The sequence below is a fragment of the Odocoileus virginianus genome, chromosome 8 (genome assembly GCF_023699985.2).
Source record: "Odocoileus virginianus isolate 20LAN1187 ecotype Illinois chromosome 8, Ovbor_1.2, whole genome shotgun sequence".
NCBI classification, from domain to species: domain Eukaryota; kingdom Metazoa; phylum Chordata; class Mammalia; order Artiodactyla; family Cervidae; genus Odocoileus; species Odocoileus virginianus.
The window spans coordinates 55,169,399-55,194,822 of NC_069681.1; the positions used below are offsets into that span (position 1 = coordinate 55,169,399).

Sequence of the window (25,424 nt, forward strand, 5' to 3'; positions counted from 1 at the left end):
CAGTGATTTTGCATGTATATATACACACATGTATGTATGTGTGTATGTATGTATACGTATTATATATGTGATATAAATGTGTATGTATATAAATATGTGTATCTCAGATCATAAGAATTTTTTGTTTTGTTTTTGACAACCTGTTTTCTTTGACAAAATGTAGTTAAATTAATAATCTCTTGGTTTTATAGCAAGATTAACATGGGTATTAAATCTTGAAGACCTTGTTAAACTTTAATCATTAATTTAACAGTGAGTTGGTTTTTTGTATTTTAAAAGGAAATATATTTATTTTTAATGAATATATGGTTTACTAAGTGTGAATATGTTAAAAGATTTATAGGAGAATTTGATATATTCTGTTTGAACTCTATGATTATCTGTTTGAGACTATTAGTAACTACCTAGTAATATTATAAGTATAAAAGATTAGAATTTGTACTTCATTAACTATATTTAAGATACTAAAAGTTGTGTGTGGAATAGTGAATAGGTTATGGTTGGGAGCGGGAAGTTAACGGAGGGGACTTAGGAGAAAAGTATGATGTCCCAAACTTTAATTTCCATGCTTTTTGGGTTGAATTACTTTTATTCATGTAGTGTTTTATTTTGTGAGCTTTTCTATGCACATACAAAATGTTTCTCCTCAGGCCCCCTTGTATTTGCTGGTCCTATTTTTATGAACCACCGAGAACAGGCTCTAGCCAGACTCAGATCCCATCCAGCACAGCTAAAGCATAAGCGGGACAAGCACAAAGGTATTTGGTCTTCTTCTCAACTAGGCGGGATGCTTTCCCAACTTCTTCCACTTATTTGAATATTGTCTCTGGGAAAATGCACAAACCTAATTCTTCTACTTTGCCTCTATCATTGTTATATAGCCTGAGGAGAAAGAACATGCTGAAAGTATACTGTTTGTCAATGACTGTCAATCTTATTTTACTGTATTTTTTTGTTAACTTTAATAAAAAGAAGACATTTTACAATGTATCTTTTTCTTTTCCATTTCTTCTCAAATTTCCTAAGGTTAAGGAAAGGTGGAAAAAATAATTACGGCTCTCTATATTTTATTATCTGCTCTTAGATGACTGTCATCTGGCATTTTGCAATCCTTTTTTCTTTTTTTAATGCTGTTCATTTGCTTCAGAATTAACAGAATTGCTAAATTCAGTGTATAAAGTGATAGAGTTAACCTCTATGATGCTTCCTTTGTTTTAATATAAAAATTTATATATATAATACACATGATTTATTTGATATTTGAGGTTTAAAAGTGATAGATGTCAGTAAAGAGTAGACCTACTCTGGTCCTCAGAAACTGTTATTGGGCTCAACAAATCTTGAGTGACTGGAATATCTTGCTGTATAATTCTTTGAGTTCTAGATTAATTAAAAATATTCCTAAAGCAAGAATTTTTTAAACAAGAAATTATGGGTCAACTGAGATCAGGAAAGATATTTAACGCAGGGAACTTACAAATTTATGTATAAATTCTGCCTTGAATCCTGGCATGTGAGCCGGCCACTCTTGAAGTAGTACAACTTATACTTAATATTTTCTTAAATGCCTGAAATGAACCCTGTAAAGTAGAGCAGAAGATTTTAAAACACATATTCGGTGCAAGTTAACCTAACTAATATTTTCTGTTTTTGGGGGGTAGGGCTACAGAACTGTTACAGACTAATTTTATTTTTAAACTTTCACATGCAATATATTGTATTCAATTTTATTTTTATTTGCCTGTTTCAGTCTATCAGTTTGTCACTCAAGGCAAAAATGTAAAACAAAACAAACCCCTGTTTTTAGTTAAACCACAAATAGAGATCTATTCAAATTATATTCTACAGGAATAAAAATTGAGATTAGTTTAAATCTAATGTGATTAACCATAGTAAAATTTGTGATTGTTTTATTTACCGGATGCTCTTAACAGTGCCATTAATATTTAAATGTAAGGAATACCATTTGGGATATGCTATGCAAATTATTTTAGTTATTGCCAGAATTTCTGATCTCATATGTTCCACTATGCCAGTATTGGAGACTCTTTTATCAGGTCTTTTTCTCACCAATTATATCAAAGTAGAGTTCTCCAGTACTTTACCTGAGGTTCACTATTTATATTTCAATAAGCAGTTTAAAACTTTTTCAGCTCCATGTTAGTATGTTATAGTCAGTCATCTTTGTGTTTTTTCCCCCCAGAATTTAAAATAAATGCTAAAGAAGGCCAAGCTTACAAATTTAAAACAGACTTTTTATGATGTCACACTGATTAGCTATAGAACTATTCAACTTCCATCTTGTCTAACGGGGTTATTTAATGAGACTATAGCAACCCCTAGGGAAGGACTGATTTTGTAGTATATACAGTTAGGGCCATTTTTTTTTTTAATCATCAGATTGTATGGTTTTATAGAATGAACTAGTTTCATTTCCTTACCACCAAAATAACTTTAAAGTATAAGTAATATTTTATCAAATGGTGTCCCAATTTATGTGGAAGGTATTAACTTACCACTCACTGTAAACCCACAGGTTTGCTTTTTGTTGCTCCCTTTGCATTGTCTGTTCCTATCATTTAATCCCCTTGCCAGAGACTGCTTTTACTCTTGCTGCATATAGTCATAGTCTTTTAATAAATTTCTTTTCCTGTATAAATTTTCTTTTCTCTTGTGTCTTACTCTATTTATCTTCCACTGAGACAGTCACTGTTTTAATTGCTGTGTCTACCTTACATTTAATTATGTTGGTGGTACAAATTGTAGGATAATAATGATTTAAATCTTCTAGACTGTGACTTTTTTGTGGGAGTGTGTGGAGGGTAAGAACTATGGATTTATTGTAAACAAGTGAGTTCTAAGATGGAAAGTTGGAGAGCTTCTGGCTGATTGGAGAGAATTCAGAGAAGGTCACAGGATCTGTCAAATTTTCAGGCAAATTTTGACCAGAGGCCAGTAGTGCATAAGACTGAATCAATACATATAACATATAGTATTTAAAGAATGTAACTATAGATTACATTTTAAACAGTTATCTGAATTAACATTTGTTATAGCTATTCAGTGCCTTACATAGAAAAAAAAAGATTTTAGTGTACTACTCTTAGTTAGGAACATTTGAATTGTTCTGGAGGTAGTCTAGAGGTGACTGACGTGAAAATCTGAAGGCACTCTCAAAATCATCTCTGTGTTTTACACCTATTTTCTGTAGAGAAATGGTATGGTGTAATGGAAATACGGCCTTTGGAATTAGGCCTCAGTTTTAATCCTGTTTTTCATTTACTACAACTGTGTGACCATTCATAAATTTCTTAACCTCTTTGGTTTCAGTTTCCTTATTTCAGAAATAGGAATAATAATTCCAAACTGAATATGTTGATATGAAGATTAAATTGATATATATGTGTGTGTATATATATGTATATATATTCTTTGCAATTAAAAATTCTCCATGAATAGTAGCTTAAATTCTTCAAATTGAATTCTTTGCTTTCTCTTTTAGAATTATCTTAAAGGTACAAAATTTGAGATTTGTTAAATGTGTAATTAGTTTATTTTATCAAAAGATTTAAGATGTCAGCCATTTGATGGTGGTAAAATACGTGAGCCTTATTTTTGATCAATTTCTAAAGCTGCTCTACTATTTATTATTTTGGGCTGGCTACTTAACCACTCTAAAGCCTTGGCTTTCCCAACTGCAAAATGGAATAACAGTATCTATATCATCCGATTACGGAATTGATTAGGGAGAGCAACAGTAGTGAATATTGACTGAGCACTTTTCATACATTATAGCACTTATTTCTCATAAGAACCTTGTGATGTGATGTGCCATGTTAAAAAGATCCAATGTAAAAATTAAAAAAAGAAATTTTTTTTAAAAGAGGGAGAAGATCCAGCATCCCAGTTTTCATAAAACTGGCAAATGAATATATAGAGACAGGAATCCAATCCAAGTCTCTTAGGCTTCAGTGCCCAAAAACACTTATCTACTATGCTATTTAGATTTTCAGTGTTTAGCCAGAGATACTTAGCAAATTGTTGTTTACTACTGCTTTGCTGTTTTATTTTAGTGACTTTGTTCCAAGTACTCACTGTTTCTGTGATACATTCAGCAATATGCATGCTTATAAGATTAGCCAAAAAGTATAGATTTAAATTAAAATTAAAGGTAGAGTCTTTTAGATACTGAATCTTCTTTCCTCTGTGTGTGTACACAAATAAGCATAAATAATGTATATATACATATCATACTTTAGAGACAAAACTTTACAGCTCTCAGAGTTTTAATACCACATGATATATGTATGAGCATATTCACGTTAGGGAAAAGATAGATGTGCCTAAATGGCCAATTATAAGAATATTTAGGCCTAACTTTCCTAAAAATCTGAGGTTTATTTTATTTCTCCTCATTAATACTTTTCTGAATAATGAATTTGAGCAGGATTAATCTTGCTAAATTTCATTTGCTAATTTTTGAATTTGCACTATACTCTTGACTGTTTAGGTATCTTTTTGCTTTGATAAACTTTTGTAAATTTCTAAATTAATAGAATTGTGCTTGTTTTTTTAACTGACATAAAATTCCAGATACAGATATAAATATTAAAACCTCTGTCAAGAATTTCATCCCTATTTTTTTCTTATAATATTTCACCATCTATAAAAATTGACAAATTATTTTTATAGATAAAAGTTTTGTTTAGGTTAACAAAATGTTTCTAGTATTATTTTTTATTTCAAAATGATTGTCATTACTACTCATTTAATAGCTGTGATTTTAATCAGTAAATTACTAGGCTTTTTCTCCCTCTTTCCCTGATGCTGTGTTTCTTTTGTGGGCTTTGTATCTCTATTTAATCTCTATATTCAAGAGAGAGGGCAAAATGCCAAATTCAAAGGTGAAAGCTTTAACTAGGCATCAATACATTTATAGAAAGTGAAATTAAAGTGTAACATTGAATATAGTTAGGTCTGGCACAATTAAATGAACACAGTTTGTCTTCTGTAATAAATCAAAGTTGGTTTTAATAATGAGATATTTTAACCAGTTGAGATAAAGCTTTAAAGTTTTTATGTATCCGTCATCTTGTTTAAATAGTCTTTGGAAGAGGCTTACTACTTTATGGGTAGGCCCTTGTTTATACTTTACCATTCCACTGTCTTTCCATGATGAAGAGTCTTTGAACTAAAAGTATATTGCATTTTGGATAGAGTGAAACTAAATGTGATTTTTTTTTTAATCCCATACTCAAGTACACATTCTTGCAGATTTAATTGGCAAACCTATATTAGATAATTTAGCAAAAGAGGAATCATTATTCTTTATCCTTTTATAGTAAAACCTCTCACTAATTCAGAACTATGATACTTCAGATGCAGTATTTGTGATTTTTTTTTGAGTAAAAATTCAAAATAACTTCTTCCTCTGAATTTTCAGGGCCATACTTTTAAGGGGAAACCTGTCTAAAATCACTAGCTTTTCAAACCAAGGGCTCAAGAAATGAAGGATTCCTTCAGCGTGCCTTCAGCCTCTGGGTCCAGCAATTAATTCTTGTATGTTAAAGGACTTTCATGTTTATGGTACATTTTTATGTAATATAGGCCTATTTTGAAGTATAATGTAGGTAACCACATTTTATTTATTGTAGCATTTAGTTTATAATCTCTACTGCTTGAAGGTAATAAAACTGAATTTTTATTTAAACGTTCTATAATTAAAACCTTTCCAGTAAGTCATATAGGCCATGTGTTATTCCGAATTAGTGAGGTTTTACTGTCCTAGTGTTGTAAAGAGTTTAAAGCTTTTTAAAATGCTAAAGTCATTTAGTTATAGAAATGGAACTTGTAATTTAGGCCAGTTTTGTCTTACCTTGGATATTATTAAATATTAGAAATATTAGTAAGGAAAGTATACATGAACATAAAATGATATTATTCTGTTTAGTATTCTAAAATGGGTAGTGAAAATACAGAATTATCTTAAAATGTGTGTCTGTAGATCCACATGTGTATCTGCATGTTATACACATTTAACTTAGATTTACTGTATCACAAAGCAATTAACTTAGGCTAGTTGACCTGAAATTCTTTTCAGATTTATATTTATTCCATGTGTAAGGAATTTGAATCTGATGATATAGAAGTCATATTTTAGTTCATCTGTAGTATTAGACTTGGAAGGTTCAGCTAACCTTTCTTATTTACACATTCCAAAGAAAGTTGTTATGTTCTGGACTGTGTTTTTAAATTTTACAGTTAAAATGCTAAAATATTTAAAGTTAATGTAGAAACCTCGGGGGAGGGAGGGTCTTAAAGCAAGTTTATGGTAGGCAATTTAAGAAGGGAGGAAGAAGGAATAAAAGCAGAGGGTTTGCTTGAGAGTTGTGGTTGGGGGCCAGAAGAAAACCACAAAGCAGACTGGCTGAGGGTCAAGGTGGGACAGATGAAATGACTGACAGGAAACCACTGAACTGCAATAATTGGATAAAGCCGTTTGATCTTAATAAATTTTTAAAAGTTCAACTGAGTTTAGCAATACTGGTGGACAGAGTAGTCTTCCCAAGATGTGTTTGGGAAATCTAAGTGATTTGCAAGTCAGCTAGAATTTTTTTTTTTTAAATGACAGCACTAACAATATCACTAAATTTAAAACAGTTGTTAAATGACTCTGCATGCAGTTATTTCTTATACAAACTAAAATTTCCCATACAAACTTTTACGTGTAGAATTTTGTTATTTCTATAACTCAATGACCCCTTTACATCACATAACTGATTAGATTAAAAGGCTTATCTGTAACCAGGCCTTATCTGTGTTTTTACTGATTTAGTAGTATTTTGCCAACAGAAGTTATTAGGTTATATTTTCAAAATTGGCTTCTTTGCAGGTAGATTCTTGATCTATCACTTCTAACAGCTGCAGATCCTTCTTGCTTGTTCCTTTTAACATTTTCTCTTGTTTTTCCATAGTAAACTGATTTAAAATTTTATTTTGAAGATGAGTCATGGCTTAATTACAAATTATAACACTTGCAGATGGAAGTGGAGAACGAGGAGAAAAGGATGCAAGCAAAATCACAACATACCCTCCAGGTTCCGTGCGATTTGACTGTGAGCTCCGGGCAGTACAAGTCAGCTGTGGATTTCACCACTCAGGTAGCAGCTGGAACTTTAGGGTATAACCGCATTTTTACAATTGTGTTGAATAGCCTATTTGTTTAGTTTGGACAAATGTAGCCTGTTAACCGTGTGTCAAAAGCTATAGCATCTCTCAAATTTATGAAAGCATATTTATTAGGCAATCCTTTTTAATCTGTGTAATGATTGTCTAGAGATCTGACTTCTCATCTGTCTTCTGAAGGACTGATTCTATAATTCAAGTCATGAAATTCCTGAAGATAATTTTAAACTCTATAATTCTCTGATTTTTTTATAAGCTGGCCACAAGCTTTGTTACTGTTCAGTGGGAAATGTGCATCCACAAATTCCTTTATTGAGAGCTTTTTAAAACATAATTTTAAAATTATTTTGTACCAGTACGGTGAATTAATTTTATAAATAAAATTTTATCTGCTGTTAAAGCATTTGCAAAAATCATACATCTTACTTCAGCTTTATTGTGCAATATCTATAAGAAAATAGCACTTTTTAAATTAGAAAACTTTTTTTAAATGTAGAAAGTATTTCAGTTCCTACTAAATCATTGGCATTTGGGTTATATAGCTTAAGTTGTACTTTTCAACTTTTATAAAAATAAAAAATTCTTTCTTGGTTGTTCAATATATTTCCTTATTTGGTAAGACATTGACAGATATTAAAGTTCTGACAGACATACTGATGTTGTACATAATTGTGCAGAGCTCAGACCTCTACCTATATAATTATCCTAGATATGAGAGAACATTTTGTATGTAGTTACTCATTATATAAAGACTTACCAGTTGACTCAGGCCAATGTTTTATTAAATGTTAGTGTTATTAAATGGCATTTATAAGTTTAAAATGTATGTTTTAAAAACATTATGTGTTTTTGTAACTTAACAAAAATATTTTACAGAACTAAAATTATATTGTTTCTCATTAAATATAAATGTCTTTGCTTCTATTGCCTATTCTTAATGGCTCTACAGATTTTAAATAGTGAAACTTGAATTGCTTTCAGTAGAGTTGTGATAGAAATAGAAAATGCATGTAATGAAAAAATAAAGCTCTGAATTTTGATTTCAGTGGTTTTAATGGAAAATGGCGATGTCTACACATTTGGGTATGGGCAACATGGGCAGCTCGGACATGGAGATGTCAATTCCAGGTACTTTAATATCTTGTGTGAAAGTGCTTTTTTTTTCTTCCTTTCTTTCCTTTTTTCCTTTTTTCTTTCTAAATATACATTTCTACACTTGATATAGTATTTATACCACTGTTTTGGAAAGTATGGCCCATAAATTATTGGTGGTTCTTGATTTTGTGGTTGAATGCTTTTGTGGGGACAAATGATTTTGTAGTTTTAGGAGAAAAGTTGATTTACATTTTATACATTAAAAGTAAGCCATTATGATTACCAGGAAATCATACTATATTCTTCAGAATTAATATCTTCTTAAAAGCTGTTCATGGCAATAGAAAAGACAGTGACTATACCCAAATGGCATTTTAATAAATCAGCAAAGGATATATTAATATTCCTTGATGTTATCTATTTTAAAATTTTAGCCTAATATTAACATGATGTCATTGAAGTTTTTGAATAATTTTCAAATAAAATGGTCACTCAGAGAAACTGTTTTGACTTATCCAGAATAGTGAAGACCTAATTATGGTAGAGACTATTGGACATATTTTAATATTCATTCTTCCCTACCTCATTTGGTAATGAGGTTTTAGTTGATGACATGACCTTGAAACTAAAGGCTTCATTTTCCCGCCTCCACTGCAAGATACGGCCGTATGAACTGCAGTGCTGTGTGCCGTTCTGGGCCACTGTTGAAGGGAAGGGGGGATGCCTTCCATTTCTCTGACTCCCCTCCCTGCTTGCTGCCTGGAGTCCCTGCCGGCAGCGGGAGCTGGGGAAGTCATCACAGCAGTCAGCAGCTGGAAACTGTGTACTGAGGACGGCAGAGCCACGGCATAGAAGCAGTCTGGGTCCCTGACACCAGGGACCCCTGCAGCGTCTCCTGATACTCGGGTGCTTACCTGAGAGAGAAGTTCTGTTTAAGTCCTGGTTTATTGACTTTCACCCCAGCAGCTGAGTCCATATCTGCTTAATACAATGAGAGTGCTTTGGGTTAGAGATATAGAAAATTCATCTTTATTAGCTCAGGTCTTCCAAGAAGATCCTAAAGCAGGATTAGATGTACCAAGGGTTTATTGGTAGAACACTTCTGTGAAGGGAAGAGAGCAGGAATCGGGCTGAGGCAGGTCTGACCCCTGCGAAAGGAAGGAGGGCAGGAGAATGGGACAGCAGAGTCAGGTTACAGTGCAGTCCTGACTGAGGTTTAGCCAGGCCATTGGGGTGTCCTCAAGCCAAGGTGGCTTTTGGAAGAGTCCCACATGGGGTAGGAGGGCCAGCTTTCATCCTTCACAGTGCTCAGTCACAAGCTGGTAGGTTCCCAGGGGACGAATGGCCTCATGGACCCAAAGAAACATGGCCTGAGTCTGTCAGTCACTTGTGCTCCCTGCAGCAGGTGATCTCAGGACCTGAATGGTCCCCATGTATGGCTGCCCCATCACTGACACCAGGTTTATTTCTACGTCTGGGGAGATACAGGGCCGTTTCAGGCTAGACATGACTCACCAGTCCAGTCTGCCACAGAACCTCCTTTCTTTTTGTCTCTCTGCTCTTGCCCAATTCTTCCATGTATTCATAAGATACCTGCCAGAATCAATTGGAACTGTATGATTTCTCATTCACATATAGTGAGTCACTCCAGTCATTAAATAAAATCCAGAATTTTCACTTTATTCTGAAATGACTGCATTACTGTGGCAGGGATGATACCATTTACATAGTAAAGACCAGTAATCCTTAATCCTGGCTGCACAGTAGAGTTGCTTGGGGGGCTTCAAAAATACCATGCTTGGATTCTAAGTCTAGAATTTTTAAGACGCCTGTGTGGAGAGGTGGGCATTGGGAGTGAGAGATGGTGGCCACAAGGGTTGGATAGAATGCTAGTATCAGTTTTTCCCTAAAAGTTCTCCATGCTCTAGTGTGCCTCCAGGATTAAGGAAATACTGTCCATCCTAGAGGGCAGGGTCACATCCATGTGCAATGCAATGCACACAAAATGAGGATGAAAGGAATGTCCTTAGTTACTTCGATGAATGCTGTTACTAATGAGAAGAGATGATTGAGGTATCATTGAGTTCAACTTCTCACTAAAAACACAAGTGAAGCCTACATTTGATACTTGTTAAGACATTTATAAAACCAGCACAATCTTAATGACAAGTATTGTGCTTGGAAAGAGCAAAAAGTCTTAACAGAATTACTTCAGCAAATGTCACTGGATATGGCATTTATATATTGGGCGTTGGATATCACAGAGTATCAGTGGCTTTGCAGGGTTGAGCAGTTACTATTACAGGCTTTAGAAGGCAGCGATATTTTGTTTCACAGGTTAATAGCCATCACTCGTGCAGAGACTGAGACAGGGCTTGTAAAATGTGGGGAGAAGAATTTGGAAGCTTTTTGTTCTGTTTCTCACGGAAGACTCATGACCCAGAAGAGGATTTATTATTATTACCATCATCATCATCATTTTTGTGTTGTTACTCAGCTGGCAGTTATTTTGTGAGTCATGATATAACCTGGGAGAGGTGCTTTACAGTTAGACATGAGAGCAGTCAGTCCTGTGTGTAGCAAGGGGGCCACGTCTTCACAAATCAGACTTGATACTTGGATGTCATTCCACAGAGAAGAGTTAGCAGATAGCTGTGTTTTCTGGTCTTGACTGAGTGGGAGGGAAGTAGTGAAAATCATATCTATGATTAAATTGCAACCCTCCGGTGACTGTGCTGTGTGAAGAATGAACAGAATAAGTGCAAGACTCTGCCAGCCCACCTTGAGGTGTAATGACTTTTGAAAGGGAAGGCCCTCACCTTGGCTTTTCAAATGAAGAGGGTACCTAAAAACATTGCCTCCTGGTCCTGATTATCACCAAACAAGCACCATACCTTGCCTTGCAGTGACTTGCTCAGGCGACAGTATCATAGCAATATGCTAAGTATTTTTAATAGTTTGACTATATCTTCATGAACTAGGATAGCTTTTAATGTTGCAGTTTATGGCAACCCACTCCAGTACTCTTGCCTGGAAAATCCCGTGGACAGGGTAGCCTGGTGGGCTGCAGTCCATGGGATCGCAAAGAGTAGGACACGCCTGAGTGACTTCACTTCACTTCAGGGAGATTAAACTCTGGTGGGATTTGTCTTAACTGCCCAAAGTCGTTCTTTCCGAACATGTACATTTTCACTCCTGGTTCTGTTGGTTGAGTTGTCACTGGAAGGCTGACTCCTTGTGCTGTGGGGAGTGTCAAGCCAGGGCATGCAATGAAGTAATGCCTACACGGTGTAGCTGGTGGATTAAACGAAAACCAGTCAAAACCATCTGTGCTGTAAACATTCTAGCTACCCTGTTTGTCTGGATCTGTGTGGGGTTTGGAAGGCAGGAGTCAGGAACTGTTACAGATTCCAAAAGGAGTTGACCATGTGTATGGAGGAACAGTCCCAAGAGGAAGAAAGCCTCAATAGCATACCTATTAACTACCTTACCACAAAGCAAAACATTTATAAATATTTTGTTGAAATAGAGTTGGAAGGTTTTTTTTTTTTAAGTTTCTTGTAATCAAGTGTTTTTAATAGAAATTTATTGTATAGCACGCATTAGTAATGTGTGATGAATGTAAGGTAAATATTGCAGTCTGTATGTGCTGAAGGTAGAAACGCGTTCCTGGGTTTCTCTGCACTTCATCAGGCCGGGATGGCCGAGCCTGCCTCTGTCACTCGGTGCCTGTGTGGCCTGGGCCAGATTAGTGAACTGTTTCTATGGCTCAGGTTCTTCCCCTTAAATAGGAATAAATGTTTCTCTCAGAAGGTTGTTGTGAGAATTCAGGGAGATGTTACGTGTTGTTTTCTTAGCACAAGCGCCTAGCTCGTAGTAAATGCTCAATAAATGTTGGCTGTTACTGTTGCTGCTTTTAAAAGGGATTGTCGAAACGCTTCTGAGGACTTTTATGCACTCGTTCATGACTCAGCCCTCTTTTTTGTTTGTTTATATTCTTCTGTATGCTTCTGAATCTCTGAGTTACACATTCTTTTACAATTTTCAGTAAACTTAAACCTGGGTGTTGTGAAAGAGACTGTATAGTTTAGATGCCTTTATTCTCCTTTTTTTTTTTTTCAGTAGAATCTTGATACTTCTAAAGTTTTTGAGTTTCATCTTTTTCTTGCTTTAATATCCTCCTTCTGTGTTAGTATGCTACACATCATGGTGTCTGGAACCATTTAGACGAGGTTCAGATCTTTGTTTCATCTCTTACCAACTATGTAACTGTAATTTACTAAGCCTTAGTTTAAATAATCCCATAGGATTGTTAAAGAATTAGTATAGTGTCTACAGAATGCCTGGCATGCATACATATACACACATAATTTTTGTTTCCAGTTCTTCCTCTGTTTACCAAATAATTTAATAAATGGACTCTAGTATCATAAAAGAGTTTATTAGAAGAAATGCCACCAACTTTGGGAAAATCCTTTTTAAAGCACATCAGATCTATACATAGAATTATTTTGATAATCACTGATATATTTTATATGAAAATGCTGCATAAACTGCAAACAGATCAACAGCCTCCTCTATCCGTGAGATTTCCCAGGCAGGAATTCTGGAGTGGGTTGCCATTTCCTTCTCCAGGGGATCTTCCCAACCCGGGGATAGAACCTAAGTTTCCTGCACTGTAGGTGGTCTCCTGCATTAAAGGCAGATTCTTTACCGACAGCCACCAGGGAAACCCTATAGTTCACCACACAATCCTTTGGCATGGTAATTGGTTATTGCCAAAGCTCATGGTACCTCAGATTTGAGAACCACTCAGTCTAGCCACACTATTGTGTCCTCAGGTAGAAACGACTACTCCTTGGAGGCAGAGCCATTCTGCTTTCCTCCCCTTTTATTACTACACATCTTGCTGTTAGTCACGACCTTTCATTCTTTGAAAATGTAGTTTTCACAGTGTTTTCCCAGTCTGAGTCTTGCCATGCTCCTGAATGGTCCCATACAATATAGTCACCTTGATACCTTAGTTAGATCTAGTGAACCTTGCTTCCATATTCATGGTGGTCATTCCAGGACCCACAATGGATCTGGCATAGCTCTAACTCTGAATTTTTAATTTTAAACAACGCATAACCTGATGACAGATTTTTCTTCTGTTACTTAATATTGCTTTACTTGGTGTTTGACTGTATCAGTACTTCATTCTCTGCAGCCCTCTACTTTTTTTTACTCTCTAGTATCACTTAACAACCCAAGTTTGAGATTGTCATTTATTTTCGTCACTCTTACCCTTACCAATATACTCAGTTTTCTCACCCTCTTGATCTTGATGCTAAGGTGTGACAAAACTTCAAGCATGAATCAGTCTACTTATATTTTCTATGTCTAGCTTGGACTTCTGGAAGAAAAGGAAACCACTGTTCTTACACAGATTGTTATGATTTATAGATTAAATCAGCCCTTCTACAGTAGGCAGTGATCCCCTTGTTTTCTAGTTTTGAGCTATTTGATTTAAGCCCTTTTGAGAATGTGATGAAGGATATGGGCTGTCTCTTCAGAAAAACAGACATAAGGATATACACTTAAAAGTTGGCTTATAAAATTAAAAGGCTCACAAATTTCTTGAAGCTCAGTCTTAGAATTCCTGTAAGTCACTTGGATCTGGGTTAAAAACTTCTAGTCTAAGTTTCTTTTTCTTTCATTCACCACGATACCCTTTCCATAATCTTCAAATCTTCTCCTTACTCATTTCTTCTTGCTCTAAGCCCTTGACCTCTATTCCTATCACAGCAAAAATGAAAACATTAGATGGGAAATTCTTCAGCCCAGCGACCCTACAAAGCTGCCTGCATTCATACTTCCTCTTTGCTCCTTCATGTTACACTGAAAGAGGGCCTGCTCACGTCCCCACTCGGAGACCTCTCTGCCCTCTCCGTGGGGGTCTCATTCTGTTTCTCGTCTCCCCTCTGAACTATATCCCCTCATCTTTACTCTCTCTTTCAACTTACGCAAGTTCTTAGAAAGGCCAGAGCTTCCCCTTCAGCTCTTTTTCCCTCTAGCTGTTGGTTCTCCTTTCTTTTCCCCTTTGCTGCTGAGGTTTTTGAGGGTTTTGTGTAGTCTCTGACCCCACTGTAAGTGCCTTCTTTGCTGCATAGTGCCTCGCCTACCTGCACCAAAGACTTCCTTCTTGCAAAATTGAGTGGTCGCTTGTCTGTCTCTGAGGCATTTGGTGTGTACAGTATTTCTCTATTCTTGGAATGACTCTCTACATATCGCATTTTCCCAGAGTTCATTCTTTGTTATGTCCTAGATTTCTGTGAGCTCTCCTTCCTTTGTTCATACCTAAATTTTAGAAGAAACTTGCAATGAAAACTGTCTCTTTTCTCTCCTTGTCTTCCTAGATCTTATTCTCATATCTTAAGTGAATGTTGCCACCATCTACCTGTTACTTAAGCAGAAAATCTTTTTCGCACCCCCTATCAGTCATTTCCAGAGCCTAGTCAGATCAGTTCCTTACAGAGCTGTCAAAATGTTCCTTTCAGTTCACACTGTTCCTAGTTCAGGTCTTCACCATAACTCATCTAGATTATTGCAACATTTTCTTAATTAGGTTTCCAGCTGCTGACCTTGCCTCTTCCCAATTCATTTTTCATTGCAGCCTGAAGAACCATTTAAAAATATATTATATCTAATTTAAAAAAATTTAAAATGTTGCAATTACAGCACCGCAGAAACAGAGCTTCCCTATTATGTGCGGACTTTTTCCTACAGTGATGATTGTTCTTCTTCTTATACGTAATGATTACTGAAAATGGTTAATAAATGATAAATAAGGTGATAAAAGGGTGATTACAAGAACAGATATGACAGATCCAAGGATGCCATTTATCATAATAGTTACCATTTATTAATTACTGTGTATCAATCACTGAGCCAAGCACATGACATATATGAGCTTCTTTTTTGTACATAGGAACCCTATGGGGTAAACACTGTTTAGTTTTATTTCCATGTAAAAGAAGAGAAAACTGAAACACAAAAACGATGAGTAACTTGTTGAGAGTCACGGTACGTTGCTGCTGCGTGGTGGAGCCGGGACTGACACCGCGGCAGTCCGCTTTAGGGCCCGAGCCTGCAGCCAGTGCTGTGGTGCCTCTCATGATGTGCTGTTCTAACTCGTGAGCTCCTCTGTATGCCAAAATCTAAAATTAAAGTGCAGTGGGAAAAGGTAGAAAAGAAGATGAAAAGTTCATTGACAGTTCAGTGGGAAAAGGGTAGAAAGGAAGACAAAACTGTTTTGTGTGGTCCCTGGATTGTATTCCGGGTAAATCAGCGTATGATTTTTCTTTCATTTAACAAATATTTGTAGAGCTCTCTGACTTACCATTCATTTTATAAGTTAACATTTTTTTTCTTTTAAAACAAATGTAGGTATAATCTTTCAGAAAAAATTAAAAATTCTTTTTCCATAGTTAGAGTAGTAAATTCAAGAAACCCTTTAATGAATCTCCTTCATGTCAGTGATCATATCTTTCTCATCTTCGTTTACCTAATATGAAGACTGGAGACAGGCATAATATGATAACCTAAGTAAGTGCTTGCTGAATATTCTTATTAGTGCCTTTTATCTCTTCTGTTTTTTTATTGCATTGCTTATTGATCTTTATTTCAGTTGGGTCTTGTGAGAAATTGACTAAATTTTTTTTTTTTTTACCCTAGGGGATGTCCCACTCTTGTTCAAGCATTGCCAGGCCCTAGCACACAAGTTACTGCAGGCAGTAACCACACAGCAGCGCTTTTAATGGATGGACAGGTCTTCACATTCGGAAGCTTTTCTGTAAGGAACTTTTTAAGCATTGATAATATTACATTGTACCATTGCCTTGCCATTTGTCTACATTAGTTATTTTTTCTGGTTTCAGTGAAATTCTTGTGTTATTATTGCATATGCATATTTCCTGTCTCCACATCCAATGTACACAAAACCAGAAAGAGCTTTGCTTTGAAATTAGTTTCTTCTCCAGTGTAGCTTTAGAATTTATTAAATTTAACAGCTGTGTTAGATTTGGACTGTTTTATTCCAGGTCAGAGTCTGTTAAGCATTCAATAGAGCTATTTCTGTCATTGAAACCTTCTTTCCCAACTAGTTTGTAAAGAATCATTTTTTTCTTAACTTGTGGAATTATTTCTATTTTAGAACTTTTTAAAAGCCTGGTTTTCATGTTACATTTTTTAGAATTATAGTTTACTTTTTCCTCTTCCTCTCAACTTCTATCTGTTCAGCCTGTTTGTTTTGCTCTTTCTCTTTTTTCAAAACTAGAAAATAATCTGAGAATTTTGTATAGTTTGGGTATAGTAGAAATCAAGGAAAAGCTTAATAATACTGTCTGTGATATGGGTAACTATTCAGAACTCTATAACCTGAGTCTCTGGGATGCAGTTTGCAACTCTTGATTTTTTTTTTTAATGTAAATCTGAACTTTAAAGATCTGTTATTTGGAAATGATTTTAAGCTTACAGAAGGATTGTCAAAAATAAGAATAGTGCATAAAATGCCCGTGTGCTCTTGAGTCAGCTTCCCCTATTGGTAGTGTTTTGACCTGTTTGATTTACTGTCTGTATGCTCGTGTTCTCATTCTCTCTCGCACATTCTGTGTGTGTGTGTGTGTAAAACTTTTTTTTTCTTGAGTCCTTTAAGAATAACTTGTATGCATCATGCTCTTTTATTCCTAAATAGTTTTGTGTTCTGTCAGTTGATCTGGTGATTCCTTTTTGACACTTTTTTCCCCCTACAATCTAGGATCAGGATTTGTATTTATTTCTCATGACTCTTTAGTCTCCTTTCATCTGTTAACATTTTCATACCTTTTCTGGGTTTATTATCACAATGACATTTTTGAAGAATGTGGTACTTTTTCTTCTCCCCCCAAGATGATGTTCCTCATTTTTTGTTTGTCTGATATTTCCTCATGCTTAGCTGCAGCTTGTGCATTCCAGACCGAAGCACCATGTGAGCGATGCTGTGTCCTTCTCAGGGCCTCACAGCCATCCGGGGGCACAGAAGGCCCACCCGCCCCTCATTGGTGATGGAGATTTTGATCACCTACAGGATTTTGTTTGATGTCACTATTGCATAGTTAGAATTTTTTCCCTTGAAACTAATAAGCAGTCTTTGAATTGACACTGTTAAGTTTTAAGATACCTGCTTCCAAATTTCCCTCTAGATTTAGCATCTATTGATTGTTCTTGCCTGAACCAGTCTTTACTATAATGGTTGCAAAAATGATGATTTCTCCAACCACAGCACCCCCTCACATTCACCTGTCAGCCCTTTGGGTTTTAGTGTAAGCAGGAGTCCATTTAATATTTGTTTGTCATCTTATTTTTGGTATAGACACGCATATTTCTTTTTTATTCATTACTGTACTTAATTTATTATTTGAATGTTTAGATTGGCTCAGATTTCACCAGTGTTAGATCCTTCACGCTGGCTTCTGTGTTCTGATAACATGCCTCTTTGTTATTTTTTTTAGTACTCCCTTACTTCCTGGCATAACAAGTTGTTCCAGACTTAACTGTTTGAGTCCTAGAATCAGCTATTTCTCTAAAAACCTAGGTTGCTTTTAGCAGGGGACACTACTGGACAGCAGCTGAGCACTAGGTGTATTCATTGCATCCCCAGTACTCATGTAGGTGCATTTATACGTGCATACATATGTGTGTTTCAGAAATCACGAGTCCATACTGGTACCGCCAGCCCATTCCCCTAGGAGTCTTTCCCATCGCATATTTATGTCCCTTCTTCTTCACTTAGTCCTAAAATATGTCTAAAATCGTTCTGTGTTTGCTTTTCCCACACTGCTATAAAAACAAACTCACTAAAAAGTGTTCAGGATTTGTCACTCTTGTTCCTGCCCCACCTTGTCCTACCCCAGGACTGAAGGTGTGACAGTCAAATACTGTGTTCATGAGGCACCGTGTTCTTAAGTTACTGTGTTCATAAGTTACTTGGTTCTTTCTCCCCACCCTCTTTCAGTGGGGTTATGTTATTCCTTTGGAATAGAGTTGGGTTCGTTTGTTTTCCTTTTCTGTTTCTTTCCAATTTATTTAATGTGGATGAAAGTAAGTAGAGCTAGTAGATTCTTTGTGAAAAGTGACGACAGTCCAGGATCCCCTTCCTTTCCCTTGTTCCTGAAAACAGGACCTTTTACCTGGTCCATTTTGTCTCACCCTGTCCTGGGACAGGGGTTCATCTCCTTAGAGTGAGTAAGATCTGATCTCGGGGAGGGGGAGAAAAAGGGGTGACCTTTAGGCATGGAGATAACTTGGCCTTGAACAATGAGTGAGGCTCCCCAGGAATGCCCAAGGTATGGCAGAAAAGAGATGTGTGAAAGGGAGTGTCGCTGTGTCAGATTCCTCTTCCCTCTTGTAACTGTCTTCCCAGCCGTTGCTAGGAGGTCGTTGGTTTAACTGCTTACCTCTAGAGTGTCCTCCCAACTTGGAGCCCTTGGACTTCCGTGGGGAGTGGTCTGTGATCCAGTGCACCATTTCAGAGGATCCTTCAGAGAAGGATCCCTTCTCGCACATCCTTAGATGTAGTTTTATTTTTTGAATATGTAGAACTAACATGTTTCCACAAGTTAACTTATGGAAAAATGGTGTTCTCACCCTAATGTATTCCCTACCTCATCTCTAGCACCCTACTCACCACCCCTTCACACCATGCTTGTTGGTTATGAAGATCATTGTTTTCCAGTTTCTCCCTCCTGTGTTTATTATTTTAAAGATTAATAAGTAAGCACACACACTATCTGTATCTGCATTGATGTATATAGTATGTGTATATGTATATACACACATATATGTAATTATTTCTCCATTTTTATTTTTCAAACTGTAGCATTTTATATATGCTCTTAGTACATTGTCTTTTCACTTTACTGTATCTCCTAGAAGTCATTGCTTCTCAGTTCATAGAGATCTTCACAATTCATATTTTACATCTGCATAGCATATTGTGTGTGTGTTTGTGTGTGTGTGTGTATAGTAGTTTATTTAATCAATTTCTTATGCTTAGACAGTTAAGTACTTTCTAATATTTTGCAACAGCAGTGAATATTATATCTCTGAGATACATTTTTTGAAGATTGCTGGGTTGAAGGCTAACGCCTAGGTAGTTTTGTGAGATAGTTTTCCCTCTATTTTGTGTTCTCACCAGCAGTCCGTGAGAGTGCCTCTTTTTCCACAGCCTTGCCAGCAGAATGTGTTGTCTATCTTACCGTTTAATTTGTGTCAGCCTAATGGGTGAGAAATGACCCTGCATACTTTGAAGGCTTTTTCCTGTGACTACTAGTGCTCAGAACCCTCAAGTTCTTGCCATATTTAACATTTTCACATCAAGGTTTGGGTTTTCCCCTTGAGGGGATTATTTTGTCAGCTCTTCTGTTCTCCTTCTGAAGCCTTTTGTGCCCTGAACTCCCCGCTCCGCATGCCCCTCACCCCTGGCACCTCCTCCTCACCCCTGGCCCCGGGGCTTGTAGAGGCAGGTGGGTGAAGAAAACTTTGGTTTTTTCCTCTGGTTTCAGGTAATTTAAAAGTCATGAGATCCACTATTTCCTAATACTGCTGAAGGCTTGAATCACGTGTGATTTTCTTTGCTCCATGTTGGTTTTATGTTGTTTTGGAGGGAATGTAAATGGTAATACTTAGAATCAAACAGTCATTATTGTCCTCTAGCCCTGGAAGCCCTAGGTGTGAACCTCTGGGTGTTTAAGCATGGCTTATGTATAACCACGTTTTGGATCCCATGGGGCTCTCCAGGTACCTGTCATATTTTTAGACTGGTTGATAGTAGGGGAATAGATACTTGTTTCAGTCAGTAGTCAATGAAAAATATAATTTCTTTTCCTCCAAAAGTATAATAAATATCTCAACATAATGGACACATTTTTTATGCTGCTGTTGTTTTGTAAAAAAAATGATAGACATTGAAAGAAGCTGAGCATAAACAATGACATTTCTTGGCTTCTTCTCTGATTATGAGGCTCTGTTCATTCTGCCCAGAGAGTGAAGCTCTATTGCTTTTGCAGTTTGTGGCTCTGTTTTCTTGGTGTTTTCTTGAAGGAGTGGTAGGACTCATTGGAAACCTGGTAGTTGGGAGAGAATTCAGCCACAGCGTGTGCAGTGCTCCAGGCTCCCTGGTCTTTGGGGGGTTTTGCTTGGTTTCTCATTCCCATTACTTGTAGTGAACCCTGGCTGTGGTGCCGACTGCTTGCCATCCAGGGGGATTTGGAAAGGGTAATGCTAGCAGAGAGAGTGTGTGAGAGAGCTTCTGAGCTGGGGGTGGGTGAATATTTACCAATCCAACATTCACCTTCCTTTACAGCTACCAGCTTCATAGTGAAAACCTTCCTGTTACTTTTTAAGTTAAACTCTTCCCTAACCTATGGACAGCCCGTACTTTTAAAGTGAGTTAAAAGTTACTTAAGACAGCATAATGATTCTGTTCTTTATCTTGAAACATGAATGAAGTAACTTACTAACACATGATGATGTGTGAAAAGATGTAATTTCCTAATTGTATTCACAGTTGCAGTATTCATTATTTTTTGATATTTTATTCAAATATTTTTAGACTCTCTTGAGTTCAATACTGACATTTTTGTTGGACTGTCAGCTTAAAATATCAAAGTGGTTTTTTAAATGAACGATTTGTGTTACTCCTTTTTAAATACATTGTGTATTTATTATACATTTAGATGTTGAAGACAATACAGTATTTCAGGGAGATTCCTATTTCAACTTCATTATTATTTTTTAATATATTCTTTGTGGTTTGTTAATATTAAGGGGAGCATGCCTAAGAATAACAGAAATTGCTTCTTTATACAAGTTTGGTCCAAATTTCATGTGAATTTCATTTATTTAAAGAAAGAATCAGCCAACAATTGATGAAGAATACTGTCTCATAGAGCTATTTTTGTCTACTGTTTCTTTAACTTTATAGATTATTATAAATTATTTATTCAGTCATGTTGTTAATGTGATTTATTTAATCTTTTAGAAAGGACAGCTGGGTAGACCAATTCTGGATGTGCCATATTGGAATGCAAAACCAGCTCCCATGCCTAACATTGGATCAAAATACGGAAGAAAAGCTACCTGGATAGGCGCAAGTGGGGACCAGACTTTCTTACGAATTGATGAAGCACTTATTAATTCTCATGTGCTTGCTACATCAGAAATTTTTGCCAGTAAACACATTATAGGTAATACCACCCCCACCTCCCAAATAAATCTCCCTCTGAAAGATCCTTGAAAGCACATGGTTCATCTTTCCCTATTATGATATGTTGTCCTGTAGCTTTTTGTTTTCTTTCTGTTTGAAGAAGTTTAAAAGAAGCTTTCAAGTGGCTGTGTTTATATGTACGTATGCACTGAAAGAATGGGATTATTAGGAGACTAGTTTATAAACTAGAGAGTATTGGAAATATGAGCCTAATTGTATGGTATAAAACCTGTATTGGAAAGAGGAAGTTTTCTGTATTGGTTCTTGATAAATAAGTGATAGAATTTCTTTCTGACAGATTGTATAAATCAGACTTTAAAGTTTCATTGAGACCAAGGTGTCAATTTATAATTGTGTCTATGATATCATGGATAATTATAGGGTGGTCTAGTGTGGAAACTAAGAGTATGTGTTGTGGATGTAGACAGCCTGAGGTTTTAGTCCACATTCTGCTATTTAAAGGTTTTTTAGTTACCCAACCCCTAAGTCTTAGTTCAGTTTCTTCATCTATTAAATGGAGATAGTAATGATACTTACCTTACAGGAAATGCTTATAAGTTGGGGGAATGTAAAAAGGTAGTGCATCTTTAAAATACATAATTTTTTTTCCCCAAGGCTTGGTACCTGCTTCTATATCAGAGCCTCCTCCATTTAAGTGTCTTCTGATAAATAAAGTGGATGGGAGCTGTAAAACCTTTAATGACTCTGAGCAAGAGGACCTGCAAGGATTTGGTGTTTGTCTTGATCCTGTGTATGATGTCATTTGGAGGTAAGCTTCTCCTTTTTTTTTTTTTTTTTTTTTTCATTTATTTTTATTAGTTGGAGGCTAATTACTTTACAGTATTGTAGTGGTTTTTGTCATACATTGACATGAATCAGCCATGGATTTACATGTATTCCCCATCCCGATGGGGATGGCTTCTCCATTTTTAAAACAGAGTAATAAATATGTTTTGATCAAATTGTATTTTCGTGGAATATGAAAGCTATGTACAGGCAGACTTTTCATCGATGAGAACTCTCGTTCAACTGTTAACTACCTTGCTATCACAGTGCCTCTCCGGGACCTCTCCAGTATAGTGCAGCAGTTAAAAGCATGCATTCTGAGGCAGACTGCCTTAAGTTTATCCCACTTGCACACTGCTTTCTTTGTCACTGTGGAGAGGTTGCTTTGACTCTGTGTGCCTTACTTTTCTCATTTATAAAATAGGGATAATAATGGGACCTCGTAGGCTATCGTGAGAATTGAAGAACTTAGGGCAGAGGCAAGTAGTAAGGTGCGATGGAAGACTTTGTCACTGTTATTATCGTGAGCAGTTTCATGTTCAAGAGTTCTCTTGTTCATTATTTTTAGTCTGTCAGCAGTCTTATCTGTGTTGTACAGAATTCACTCTATTTCTTGGTTCTGTAAATATATAATTATTACCAACTGTGTAGATGAAATTATGCCAAAGACAGTACAGAATAAATAAAACCAATGAACTTTGCCCTTCAGGAATGTACATAACAAAATTCCCATGTTGGTAGAGAAATATACTGGTTTATCAAACTCTGGGAATTTTAAAAATGTACAGATGGATACAGGTATACAAGCAGTCCAAGAAATTATATTGCATTTGTTTAAAATTTACTGTGGTGCTTTATATACATGAGTCAAGGAAGGAGTTATCCCAGATTTCTAGCTTTGATGACTAATAAGGCAGTCATGCCTTTACCAGAGTGGCACATCACAGGACTTACTTTTTCTTCTCCCTTGAGTTGTTTATTTGGCCAGCCTTAGTTGGCAGTCATTCCTAGTTTCCTTTCTAACAGCCAGCCAGGTCTTAAAAGGCCATGTTTTCTATCAGTTGTGAGTCATGATTCCAAGTGAAGGAGTTACAGTGCTTCCAGGTTGCTGACAACCTGGTTGCTATTTATTTGGGCATTTTGTGAGGCAACTTGGAGGCGAGAATTTAATTGAGTAGTGCTTGGTGGTTCAGATGGTAAAGCGTCTGCCTGCAATGCAGGAGACCTGAGTTCGATCCCTGGGTTGGGAAGATCCCCTGGAGAAGGAAATGGCAACCCACTCCAGTGTTCTTGCCTGGAAAATCCCATGGTCAGAGGAGCCTGATAGGTTATAGTCCATGGGGTCACAAAGAGTTGGACACGACTAAGCGACTTCACTTTAGATTCCTTAGCAGCAATATACAGGATGGATTAGATAACAAGAGACTAGGGGTGAGTTAGTCTTAAAGTGATTCTTGTGATGACATAAGATCCTGAGAACCGAAATTAGAGTGATCACAGTGAAATAAATGGCAGGGATAGAGAAGCAAATGATGTAAAGATGGATTTTGTGTTCAATTATTTACTGATTAGAAGTCGGTACAAGAGACTTAGTTACCAAAGAGCGAGCTCTGCTTTGGACCTAGGTTTAAATTGATGTTTTGTTTTCTATGATCCTTATAATATGTTTTAGTTTTAAACAAAGTAAATTTGCATTAGTAGAATAAAATGAAAGCTGACAGTATGGAATTTGTTTCTGGATACATTTGATAGATTAGAAATGTATTCTCTAACTTAGAAATAATGGTAGGAGTAGATTTTAAGTATATAACTAGAGTCGTTTCCCTGGAGCCTTAACAGAACTGCGACGTGTGGTATGTGGTAAGGTGAACCTTGCCTTTTTCACATATGGTGGTAACAGGGGGACAGGTAATCTCAGATGCCTGGCCAGGTCTCTGATCATTTACCCCCTTATTCCAAAACAGAGATTAAAACATGAAGAGCAGTCTCCTCCTATGTTTCAGTAAAACAGCTGGAAGTTGGAGAGTTCCTTTCATTATGCTGACTTCTGGCAGCTTCGTGTCCGTTGTGTTTTTCAGTAGGGTTCCTGCGTTCTACTCCATCACAGACGCTGCAGATTCAGTATTAGTGTGCTTTGACTTTCCTTCCTGTCCGAGCCTGCGTCCTTTTGTATTCTTAACAGTAGCTTCTCCTGAATAACTTCATGCCTGTAAAGAGCAGATGAATGTTAGTAGCAGTTTTATTTTTCATTTCAAAATTTACAGAACTGACACATGAATCTGTGTTGCTAGTTTTTTTTTTAATTTCTTTTTTTTTTCATTTATTTTTATTAGTTGGAGTTGCTAGTTTTTTAAAAGATGAAGCAAATATACAAACAGTAAGAATGTTGTGGTCCCTCTCCATGTCTTTTTTTCTCCCCCATACCAAATGTCACTAACTTCCTCCATGGGTCACAATATTAAGTGTAGTTTATTTGTGTGATACCTTTCAAAATGCGTGTCTTTTGCTTTTTTTGTATATAAATAAAAACTGCAAGTAGCAGATTGATAGATTAAATTAAAAAGCAATAACCCAATAATATTAACTGCTGCTATAATTAGCAGCATAAAGACAAAAATGTACTATCGTAATCATTTTCAAGTGTACAGTTCAGTAGTGTTAAATATAGTCACACTGTTGAACAGTAGACCTCCGGAACATTTTCACTTTGTAAAACTGAAACGTATGCAGAAAACACCTATTTCTCCCTCCCTCCCACTCCTGACAGCCACCTTTTACTCTGTTTCTGTGCCTTTGCCTTGTTCAGATGAGTAAGTGAAGTCATGCACTGATTCATTTTGTGACGAGTTTACTTCACTCAGGATCATGTTATCAAGGTTCACTCACGTTGTGGCCTGTGACCGGGTGGCGTTCTTTATTTCTTTCTAAAGCTGGATGGTAGTTCTCTGTATGTTTCTACCACATTTACTTTATCCCTTCACCTAGCAAAGGATGTTTGGATTCCTCCCACCTCTTGGCTATTGTGGGTAAACCTGCTCTGAACATGAGCATACAGATACCTCGTCAGGATCCT

General features: G+C 36.4%; 1 protein-coding gene and 1 long non-coding RNA gene across 14 annotated transcripts in view; one reads left to right on the top strand and one right to left on the bottom strand.

Annotated features, from left to right (window-relative positions):
- Positions 1 to 25,424, top strand: part of MYCBP2 (MYC binding protein 2) — a 264,029-nt gene that overhangs the window by 94,527 nt on the left and 144,078 nt on the right. For 10 of the 13 annotated variants that reach the window (XR_011489071.1, XM_070471540.1, XM_070471542.1 and 7 more), the window contains exons 18-23: positions 651 to 758; positions 7,041 to 7,160; positions 8,232 to 8,313; positions 15,997 to 16,114; positions 21,341 to 21,545; positions 22,181 to 22,334. Coding sequence is in view for 12 of the 13 variants with exons in the window: in XM_070471540.1 (XP_070327641.1) it covers positions 651 to 758; positions 7,041 to 7,160; positions 8,232 to 8,313; positions 15,997 to 16,114; positions 21,341 to 21,545; positions 22,181 to 22,334 (787 nt within the window). In the remaining variant the exon portion in view is untranslated. Of the gene's footprint in view, positions 1 to 650; positions 759 to 5,486; positions 5,560 to 7,040; positions 7,181 to 8,231; positions 8,314 to 15,996; positions 16,115 to 21,340; positions 21,546 to 22,180; positions 22,335 to 25,424 lie in introns of those variants that run through there. The other 3 variants (XM_070471551.1, XM_070471550.1, XM_070471546.1) reach the window with 3 other exon arrangements.
- LOC110152936 (uncharacterized) overlaps positions 24,132 to 25,424 on the bottom strand; it is a 34,082-nt gene continuing 32,789 nt past the window's right edge. Inside the window, exon 2 of the long non-coding RNA XR_002318523.2 lies at positions 24,132 to 24,558. This is a non-coding gene — a long non-coding RNA (uncharacterized lncRNA). The remainder of the gene's footprint in view (positions 24,559 to 25,424) is intronic.